We start from the raw sequence: 11,413 nt of genomic DNA, 5'->3' as shown, positions 1-11,413 counted from the left end.
TCCTCTTAGTGTAGATGACACAAAGCTGGGAGACAGTGTGAACTATGATGAGGATGCTATGAGGATGCAGGGTGTCTTGGACAGGTGGGAAGACGAGGCGTCTGCTGAAGGACGTGCGAACCAGTACCACCAGGATGTTTCCACTAGTGCGAGAGTCTAGGACCCGAGGGCACAGCTTCAGAATAAAAGGACGTACCTTTAGAAAGGGGATGAGGAGGAATTTCTCTAGTCCGAGAGTGGTAAATCTATGGAACTCATTGCCACAGGCAGACATAGAGGCCAAGCTTTGCGTATTTTTAAAGCATAGATTTATGTTCTTGATTAGTAAGGGTATCAAAGGTTACAGGGAGAAGGCAAAAGAATGGGGTTAATAGGGAAAGATAGATCAGCCATGTTTGAATGGCAGAATAGACTTGATGGGCCGAATGGCCTAATTCTGTTTCTATGACGCATGAACTAGACCTTAAGAAAATTAATTCATAAGTCCTTAAGCTAAGATTAGACTTTTCAGACATGAAAGTTGGCGCCGGAACTAGGCTACACTTTGTGTGTTCTCCCAAAAGATCTACTATTATTCCCCTACAATCATTCCGATTCCTTTACTTGTGTACAATTGTACTCATGGTGTGATTTGACTAGATAAAGTCTAGTGATAATGCATGGTGCCCTGTGGACTCATTGTTCATAGTATGGTGACCACTGATGCAACGGTGCTCAGGGATACCAGTCTTGCCCCCTGGTGCCTCGTACACAGCGTGGTGCCCAGTGGAACCACCTGGTGCCCAGTACATTGTGTCGTGCCCATTGTTATCCACCAGTGCCTGGTACAGTGCATTGTGCTCAGTGTTATCCCGTTCCCTGGTACATTGCATGGTTCCCAGTGTTAACCCCTGATGCCCAGTACAGTGCATGGTGCCCAGTGTAACTCCCCTGGTGCACAGTGTTACCCCCTGGTACACTGTGTGGTGCCCAGTGTTACCCCCTGTCCCTGCTACACTGTGTGGTGCCCAGTGTTACCCCCTGGTACACTGTGTGGTGCCCAGTGTTACCCCCTGTCCCTGCTACACTGTGTGGTGCCCGGTGTTACCCCCTGGTACACCGTGTGGTGCCCAGTGCCCAGTGCACCGCCCCTGGTACACCGTGTGGTGCCCAGTGCCCAGTGCACCGCCCCTGGTACACCGTGTGGTGCCCAGTACCCAGTGCACCGCCCCTGGTACACCGTGTGGTGCCCAGTACCCAGTGCACCGCCCCTGGTACACCGTGTGGTGCCCAGTACACCGCCCCTGGTGCACCGTGTGTCGCTCGCTGCCCCCGCTCTGTCCCCCGGAACCAGAGATACTAGCGCGCCGCTATAGGATCTTTGTTCCGCTCTTTGCGCGGAACTCTCCTCGCGCCCGGCCTCGGTGACGCGACAGAGAGCGGACGTGACGCAGGGCGCGGCTGCGATTGGCTGCCGCCGTGCTGCGGGCTCCATTTTGTGCATCGGCTTTATTTCTCCTGCGTCAGTCAGACGGACGGAGCGGCCGAGGAGGTAACGTGGGGCCGGGCTGGATCGGGTCTGGGTCTGGGCCTGGGCCGGGGAGGAGCAGGGTCGATCCCCAGGCCGGGCATCTCCCCGCCCGCCCGTCACTGACCGCTGTGGGGCTCGGAGATGGCTGGAGCGGGGACTGGGGCGACGCTGCTTTGACGCGGAAGGGGTGCGGGGGTAATTTAACGCGTCTCATGGTGGGTAAGTCGTGGCTTGTTTGCCACGGAGCGATCCCCTGCAGACTCGGGCTGAGGCGGCTTCCTCGCCATCGCCCCTTTGTTGGAGAGTCATTCAGCCTGGAAACGTTATAGAGCCGCACAGCACGAAAACGGGACCCTCCGCCCACATGCTGACCGTATTTCGTATTGAGCAGGCCCCAATTTCCCCCACTTAACCCATGTCCCTCTAAACTTTTCCTACCCCACATGTTATTTTAAATTCTCTTCCCTCATCGATCCTCTTGTTGCCCTCTTCAAAAAAAACATTGAACAGGTTTGTGAGACTTGGATAGGTTTTCCGCACCTATCCAAATGCTGGCAGATCTTTTCCATAAGAATTCCTGCAATAGTTTTTCCACCAACGATCTCTCAAACTGTAGTTCCCTTCCTCTTCTTGCTGTCTTTCTTAAATAACAATACAATATTAGCTGCTCTCGAGTCTGCTGAAACTTAATCGATGGCTAAAGATGATGCAAATAGCTCCACAGTTTTTCCTTAATTTTAAGGTCAGAGGATGCACTTCGTTGGGCATTGGAAATGTTTCATGAATGCACTTTAAAGGTGCCACTATCTCCTTTTTATAGTGTGTATTTCAAGTATAATAATCTTGTACTCATCCAATTATACTCCACATTCCTATTTACTCTCCCAGAATGTGCACTCAATTTCACGCTGAGGAGAAATGCGTAGTGGCAAATGAAGGATGTTGGAGCTCTGGCCTGCTGCTTTTCTCTGTGTTTGAAAATGCTTTAGATAAATACAATCCAGCCAAACGTATAACATTCTTAAGGGAATGGACAGGTTAGATGCAGGAAAAATGTCCCCGATGTTGGGGAAGTCCAGAACCAGGGGTCACAGTTTAAGAATAAGGGGCAGACCATTTAGGACTGATGAGGATTTTTTTTTTCCACCCAGAATATTGTGAATCTGTGACATTTTCTAGCACAGAAGGCAGTGGAGGCCAATTCACTGGATATATTCAAGAATGATTTAGATATAGCTCTTGAGGCTAATGGAATTAAGAGATATGGGGAAGGAACAGGACACTGATTCTGGATGAATGGTGATATTGAATGGTGGTGCTGGCTCGAAGTGCCTACTGCACCTACTTTCTATGTTTCTATGTAAACTTTAGGTACAATAGGTGGAGTGAAGGGAAAGATCCAAAGTGCAGAATATAGTTCTCAACAGTTTCAAAGACAATGTCCACAATGAGGTAGAGGAGAATCCAACTCTACCCAAGCTTTTGATATTTGACTTGAACAACCAAATCTTTGTTGCATTAAAAGCAGAGTGCTATATGGAATAATTTTAATTTGAACAGCTCCTCGAATACCCATGTGTTTTGGTATAGATGAGAACTTTGTAGGACATTAGTATATTTTTCCGCTTGTACGTGAAAGTTTTTTAGCAGGGCAGGGGTGGTGGTAGAAGGTCTGGCTACAAGCCGGGGATGGTGCGAGCAGCCGATGCTGTAAGTGGTGGGGAGGCCGGCTGCGCAAGCAGTGTGGTTGGCAGAGCGAGCAGCCGGTACTGTAAATGGTGGGGGAAAGTGGCACAAGTCATGGATGTTGATGGTATCCAGAGGTAGGCCAATCTGCTATAGCTGAAATCTGTTTCAAAGAGGTCTGTTGAAACAAGGGTTAACTGTATTTTGTGTTTTAACTTTCTGCTGCACTTGTTTTTTTATGGCGAGCGTGCCAATTGCTGCATTGCCCCCTGGGTTCTTTCAGACCGTTGAAGGTTTTTGTAAATTGCCACACTGTTGTTGAACACTGAAACCAGATAGAGAGAATTAATTCGGAAGAGAGTTGGCATGGTTTTAAGTTGATGGTTGTGTAACAACATTGTGTTGAGTTCACGACTCTAATAACACTTCTGCAGCCTTCACTTAAAATAAATGCACTTCAGCCAGTTTGGTTTTCTTTACTTATCTTGAACACACAAATTATTTCTTTGTTATATAAATTTGCTTTGGATTTTCTCACCAGAGATTGTTTTAGTTATCTATCAACCATTTCTAATTCCTCTCATTTCCTCACTGTCCTCCATTTCCTGCAGCCATATAAGCCATGCAGTTCTCTTTCCACTTGTATATCAAATAATACCACTTTAATAAGCACCATATTATTTGGTTCACTGAAATTGCCACCATAGTTTGGATTTGGTTTGTCTACTAAAATGCATAGAATGAATTTGCATGCAACTATCAGACTGCCATCTAGTGACTAACTTTACATTCTACTGATTTTCACTAGATACAATGAGCTCCCGCGTGTTTATTGGTAGACTCAGCCCGCATGCCAGAGAGAGAGATGTGGAGAAATTCTTCAAAGGATATGGACGCATAAAAGAAATTGATTTGAAAAATGGGTTTGGATTTGTGGTAAGATTGCTTATCAATTCAACAAATTTGAACATTGTGCCTAACATTTTTAGATTCTTAAACTTTAGAGACTAAGAACGAATCAACATGTGTATATCTGCTTCAAGCAAAAATATTAACACTACTGCTGATATGGCCACTAGGAATTTGACGATCACAGAGATGCAGATGATGCTGTTTACGAATTGGATGGCAAAGAACTGTGCAGTGAAAGGTAAAAGAATATCACAGTCTACTCTAAATATTATTACTTTTTAATTAATATTAAAATAAGTTGAGTTTGACTGAATATTTTCCTGCAGAGTTACAGTTGAACATGCAAGAGCACGTCCTAGAGGGGGACGTGGAGGAGGACGATATCAGGGTCGCTTTAGCCCACGGCGTCCACGTAGTGAGTCAAGGTGAGTCAATTTTAGAGGAATGGTATAAATGGTCACTGGCCTTTGATCAAACTATCTGCCTATCAAAATCCCTCGTCTTTGTCCACCTACCATCCGCATTTTGTTCTGCTTCTCCTCTCTTCCACCACTCCTCCCACCACACACAATCAGTCTAGAGAAGGGTCCCGACCCAATACATCAACTATCCATTTTCTTCTGGGATGCTGCGTGATCCACTGAGTTACTCCTGCATTTTTATGTCGTTAACTGTAATTGTGTGTTTGTAGTACACAGTGTGAATTTGTACTTCCAAAGGCAGAAACAAAACATTTTCACATGTTGCCCTGTTAATATCAGAAAGAAAACCTGTACCATTAAATTTGGCATTTTATGTAAAGGAAATTGTAGTAAACATTGGAATCTTGAGCACAGGTGCAAATTCTATTTATTGTAATGTGTTTCAGGAATGGACCTCCAGTTCGCACCGAGAACAGACTGATAGTTGAGAATCTGTCTTCAAGGGTTAGTTGGCAGGTATGTTGCATGTAACTATGCTTTTGATTCACTCATTTGTTATAATCGAAGTTTGTGCTGAGATATAAATGATTTCATGAAACAAATAGGTATGAAATTATATATTGCTGTGGATAACCAATGTAAAAGGTGACCAAAATCTACAAAACCTGGGACTGCACAAAGATGGAAACTAAAATTCACCTTGCCTTTTGGAATGAGTGGAATTGCAATTAGCTTTATTACAATTTCATAGCACTGTCTGTGTGTGTGTGTGTGTGTATTAAGGGGGCTGGGGGAAGAAGTTGGGGCAATATTAATGTATATAATGAAAATGAATTGAGTATTTTCAAGCAAATTGACTGGCACAAAAGGATGTATTTCTTAGGTGCTTTCAATTCCAAGTTTTCTTCCCAGTGGTACGTTGAATTTTTAAGAATCTGAAAGAAACCTCATGGCCCGACATACAAAATCTTCCCAGGTGTGCTTGCTTCATGTAATAACTCAATCCCAAATTTGCTTTTTAGAATTATTACTAACATGTTAGTGTTTGCAAACAATTATTGCAGTAATGAAACAACCTTTCTTGTAGATGTTGTCCTTCGTTTCTTTTCCCTGAAGCTGATGGCTCATGCTGGATATGATTCCATGGTGAGACCCTACTCTACAATCCTGACCAATTTGCGATTCTTCTCAAATTAGGCTGGATTGTTACAAATAATTTATTTTGCCCATCCTCTATCTTAATGAGGCTTATGCCACATGCATGCGTCTGCAGATATTGCTGAATAATGTCTGAATAATTTAATCCATTACCTTGTAGATTAGCTTTAACTTCCTTTGTTAATGCTGTCTGTGATTGACAAGTTCCAAATTAGTTAAAATCCACCAACTTAGTACCATTAGGAGCACCTGGATTCCTTTTTGGGAGAAATAGGTGATCATTTTGTAAGACTGATAAGCATGGTGGGGTCATTTTCGTGGGCAATTAGCCAAAGCTGAGCCTATATCATTTGACTCCTGGAAGGAATGGCAGAAAGGTGATTTGATTTGCGTATGCACAGTATTGAGCTAATTTAAAAATTGCCCATTTACAAAAGTACAGCAGATTCAATTTTTAAAAAAAGTTGACACTGATTTAAGTAATTTGTCTTTGAAAACCATTAGTGTGACTCTTTTGTTTGGTTCTGTTTTGAATTGTGTGCAAACCTTTTAACCAAATATTAAAACCTTTATTTACCAGCCTCTCGTATCGTTGGCCTTGTGACGAGTGACGTTTTCCTAATCGCTCTGGTTTGGTCTCTTGGTGGGCCTAGTTGAATTGCCAGTCCTACGTTTCAATCAGTTGGTGATCTGTATTATGCTGGTCTGACCAACATTGGTGGGCACTAGCTTAAGTGCTCGGGTTCGTTCCTGCGCCTCTGAAAATGCTGGTAACGAATTGTCCTAAAGTCGAGTTGTGAGAGCTGTCTCTAAAATGAGAGATCCTTGATTGAAAGAAATTCGCCAGTAGGTTTATTTGGAAGCTCGATTGGGAGTGAGTGAGGAATCCTTGGTAACAACACAAGATTTAGCCATTCCTGTTCCCCTGGCGCCGCCAAAGTCCACGTTTAGGATGGGTGATGTCCAAGAGGGCTCGCGTGGAGCAGGTGCTGAAGAGCACTCTCGGGTCGTCAGCCGTGATGATGCTCCTGCAAGAAGTTCTTGCATTTGACTGGTTGACTAGCCTAGGGAATTGTGCGGGAAGGTAATAATTTTTTGATGATTTAGCTTTGGTTTCATTTTAGTGACTTTGTTAGAAGACAACTGACGGTGTGCCTCTGATTTTCTAACCTAATTGATTTGATCTTGTATAGGATCTGAAAGATTTCATGAGGCAGGCTGGAGAGGTTACCTTTGCGGATGCGCACAGGCACAAAATGAATGAGGGGTAAGTAAAAGGAATGGATTTAGTTGGGGTGTTGGCAATATCCTAGCAGATAACTGGGAAGAATTTGCTAATTTTTATGTACAGAAAAATGATCTTTGTTAGTTAAACAGTTAGTCCTTCTACCGGTGCGCCGTGGAAAGTATCCTCTCCTATGGCATCCTGGTGTGGTTGCTAGCTGCACTGTGGCTGAGAGGAGGGCGCTGCAGAGAGTTATTAAAACTGCACAGAGCATCACAAACGCTCAACTGCCCTCCCTGGATGACATATACAGGGATCGATGCTTGCGCCGGGCCACAAACATCAAGCAGGACACATCCCACCCTGCCAACCACCTATTCACTCTGCTACCCTCTGGGAGGCGATACAGGTCTCTGAAGGCTCGCAGCGGTAGACTAAAAAATAGTCTTAACTCTAACAGAGAACTTAACTCTAACAGAGAACACTTGGGGAAGCACAATATAATTCGGGGTGCAAGATAATGCGCAATATTCTTTTAAAATATTTTTAATTCCTATTATTTTCTTTACTGACCTTGTGTATATGTGAGTCAATGGCTGTTGTGTTTTGTTCTTTTTAAATCTTTTATCCTGTGTATTCTATGTACACACCGAAGGAGATGAAATGGAATTTCGTTGTACAGTTGTGCAATGACAATAAACATTCTATTCTATTCTAAAATAGGTGCCGGAGTAGGCCATTTGGCCCTTCGAGCCAGCTCCGTCATTCAATATGATCATGGCTGATCATCCAAAATCAGTTCACTGTTCCTGCTTTCTCCCCATATCCCTTGATTTTGTTAGTCCTAAGAGCTATATCTAACTCTCTGCCTTTACCAATTGGATCTCAAAATGTGATAACCACCTGTGATTGTTGGTAAACTTGGATTACTCTTGACAAATATTTATGATGTTTGCATGGCAGGTCTAAGAATGGTACAGTTTAATAGTTTGATAGATGATTCTCTTGACCTGAGCAGTTTGGCATACATAAGTTACTTGTTCAGAGTATTTGTTACATTTTGAATATAATTTAATATTGTTAAATTAAAATAATCTTTCTACAGGGTGGTTGAGTTTGCCTCGTACAGCGACTTGAAGAATGCAGTTGAAAAATTATCTGGCACAGAAATAAATGGAAGAAAGATCAGACTGATTGAGGAACCGAAAAATCACAGGCAAGTGCTGAACAAATTTTATGTCAACTATTGTGTCTGGTACAATTAGCACCAGCACACTGAATAAATGTTAATTTTGAGTAACTTAAAACAGCTAATTGGCAGGACAACTTTCAAACATAAATTGCTATTGATGGTAACATCATTTGATTTTGTTCTTTCGGGGTAGTGGGGTGAGTCCAAAGCTTGTGTTACCAATACTGCGGAGGTAATATGTCACTTTGAAAGTCAGTTCTTGAAGAAAGGGTTTGGCTTTCAGCTGATATTTTAAATCAAGAAACTATACCAATTTGTTTTGTTTATACAATATCTTGCCGGAAATGGCAATTGAATTTTCCTGAAATATATTCTTGTTTTTCACTTGCAGATCTCGCAGCAGGTCCCGTTCACATAGCCGTTCATATTCCAGGTCTCGAAGTCGCTCTCGCTCCAGGAGCCGAAAATCCTACAGTAGGTCAAAGAGTAGAAGCCGCAGTAAATCCCGATCTCGCAGCAGGTCCCGTGTCCCAGTCAGGGAACAAAAAGCGAATTCTCCTTCACCAACCAAATCTCCCGCCTCGTTGGAGCGGCCGAGGTCGAGGTCTCGCTCTCGTTCGCGCTCTCGTTCTCGGTCAATGTCAAGGTCACCTTCTGGTGCAAGTGTGGATTAAGTTACACGTTTTGGATATGTTATAACAAAAGTGGACTTTTACCAAGTAAATGAAAGTTGTAGAAAGTAGTTAATGTAAAATTAAATACAAAACTTAATTTGTTTTCTTTGGACCAGAGTGTTTGCAATTCTTGGAAGTATATTTGAATTGTATTGTTTATATTTGCAGTCCTTTTTAAAAAAAAAAAAAGTTGTATGCCCAAGATGCCAATTTATTCCACCGAAACATGCAATTAATAACTTTAAAGATGCCTAAATTTGTATTCAACCACACCTTTCCTGGGATAAATATTGTCTTTCATTATATTACGTTTTTCTTTAAATAAAAGTTGCAAACCTAATGCATTGAAACTGCTCATTTTCTTTCCACTTGTTCTTTGTGGATATTCCATTGTATCTGATGGTTTAAGTTCTCATCTCAATGTCTTTTAAAAATATATTTCATTTTACAAGAAATTAAGTCGGGCATACATTCCTCATGGTAATTATGTTTAGTTTAGGTCTGGATGCACCTCTTGATTTGCTCCACAAATTGAAGGGGGGGTTTATTTATAGTAATTTATGTCTTTCCTTTTTAAACATGGTAAACTCTATGACTATGATTTTAGTGAATTCCTATGTTTAATAAGTTGGGGCAGAGAAAATAGATTTAGAAATGTTAATGTACTTAATAATGTAGTACAGTTTCTTCAACAAAAACTAGGGTTGTTATCTTGATATGACATTATGTGACTGAAGCCTCCTTGATTAGCTAACCTCAAGAGACCATCAAAGGTGAGCATGACTTAAATCTACACATGAATGGTTTTCTCACTAAATGATTTGGTCTTTTTATCTTTGTTGTGCAAGTCATCTGAAATGGAAATGTATAAGGTATTGTTCACCCTATCGAAAAGCCTTGTATTGCAGAAACATTGTTTTGAATCTAGTAAGGTACTAAAACCAATCATAAACAAGGTTGAAAATTAGAACACTCTGAATCGGGTGTGCAGATCCTTCGGGGGGGGAAAAGAGTTGGCGACTGCGTGGCAAGGACAGTGGGTAGGTGTTTCCAGAATGAGTAGAGGTCAAAGACTAGGGGAAGGGAGAAAGGAAACGGAAGGTGTGGAATGTTGAGTGAATAGATGGGTGAAGGGGGAATGTATGTAAATAAGGGAGTAGATAGCAATGTTGATTTTTGTGGTTACTGTTCTCAGATTTTAGCCAAGTGACTTGTTTGGAAAAATAGTGAAGTTCAGTGTTGGATGTAGTGTCCTGATAAATTAAGCAAATAAGCTTTCACATTGCATAAATGTTAACTTTTTTGGATTTCTATAGGTATTGTATTTCTGTTTTTAAATTGGGGAGCATAATAGAACTTGCTGCTTAAACACTTAAGTATAAACTGGTTTAATAAGAAATTTGATTGCATGTTCAGATTGATTATTAAAGGTGCGTGTTTCTATTTAAAGCACCTTTTCCATTGGTTTATTTATAGTACTTTACATTCAAAACTGAAATAGAAAGCTTTTTTCGCACAAGGCCAATTACCAAGGTTTGAAGTCTCGACTGGATCTTGGATAAACTTCCCCATTTTATGCAATTAATCTTTAATATGTACAGTACTTGTCTTGGATCTGGTTCATAGTTATACTGAGAGAAAGATGTACTTTTGGCTGTTGGTGTTACAAAGAAATAGAAATCAAGGTTGAATAATAAATTTAAAAAGATGAGAAAATAAAATTTTAAAGTTAGTGGAGATCATTAGGTTTGGCAAAGTGCTGGTGAAAGTCAGCGGGCATCTGCGGTGGGGATTGCAGATGATGTTTTTGGTCGGGACCCTTCAGTCCAGATGCTGGAAACTTGAACAAAAAAAATAGCCTCTAAGCCATGTTTCTGTCAAACTGCTAAATTATTCTCCAATTACTTCCATGTTAGCAAATGAAGCTGATAACTATTGAACAACATTTTATCATGTCAGATTTGTGTTTTAGAGTTTTGAGAAGTGAAATATTGAACTCTAAAGCAAATGATTGAAGGTTGTAGAAATCAGCGGGTGTAAAATATCATGACAATTGTGTGGATGCTAACCCCACCCGGAGGCATTTTACCATGGTAAAAAGTGTTTATGTAGAAGTTACTGCAATTTTTTTTCCTTGCCCAACCAATTTTAGATTTGAAATTAAGCGTCAACTGGCAGACTTGCTGGTAGCAAAATACCATTGTAGTGGGTAGATTGGACGTTTTATAGAAAACTGGAGGTATTGGTCTTTTCCTGAAGTGCAAAATCTAGCAAGTGATGTCTCACAGATCTGTGCTGGGGCTTGAATATTTGGCAATTTGTTTAATTGCTTGGATTAAGGCACTGTGAGGGTATGGTTGCTAAAGATGAATATGGAAGCAAGATATGCAGTGAACAAGAGGAGACCTGAAAGAGAGAGTGAACAAAAATTTGGCCAATGGAGAATCACCCATGACAAATCTCTAACTTAATTCATTGACAAATCTCAAAAATGGCAATATCAATTAAGTATTTATGAGATTCAGATGGTACCATGCAAAGACACAAACATATATTCTTCAAGAGTAGTCATTCCTCAAAGCCCTGATAATGTGTAGCCCTGATAATGTGTGACCCTGACTATGAAATGATGTT

General features: G+C 41.4%; 1 protein-coding gene across 2 annotated transcripts; it reads left to right on the top strand.

Moving 5' to 3' along the window:
- The first annotated feature begins 1,429 nt into the window (after nucleotides 1–1,429).
- LOC116976856 (serine/arginine-rich splicing factor 5-like) lies at nucleotides 1,430–9,119 on the top strand. 2 transcript variants are annotated; one of them, XM_033026849.1, is made up of 8 exons: nucleotides 1,430–1,531; nucleotides 4,005–4,132; nucleotides 4,276–4,346; nucleotides 4,435–4,533; nucleotides 4,977–5,046; nucleotides 6,882–6,955; nucleotides 8,019–8,129; nucleotides 8,497–9,119. In XM_033026849.1, exons 2-8 carry the CDS (start codon nucleotides 4,010–4,012, stop codon nucleotides 8,777–8,779), a joined length of 831 nt encoding a protein of 276 aa, XP_032882740.1. In that variant the 5' UTR covers nucleotides 1,430–1,531; nucleotides 4,005–4,009; the 3' UTR covers nucleotides 8,780–9,119. The 2 variants fall into 2 exon arrangements, with proteins under 2 accessions (XP_032882740.1, XP_032882741.1); XM_033026850.1 differs by lacking the exon at nucleotides 1,430–1,531 and adding an exon at nucleotides 3,509–3,531.
- Nucleotides 9,120–11,413: the final 2,294 nt, after the last annotated feature.

Source organism: Amblyraja radiata, chromosome 9 (assembly GCF_010909765.2).
Source record: "Amblyraja radiata isolate CabotCenter1 chromosome 9, sAmbRad1.1.pri, whole genome shotgun sequence".
In the NCBI taxonomy this organism is placed as follows: Eukaryota; Metazoa; Chordata; class Chondrichthyes; order Rajiformes; family Rajidae; genus Amblyraja; species Amblyraja radiata.
Note: the sequence above shows the minus strand (reverse complement) of the source record. Positions and strands in the feature narration are given on the sequence as shown.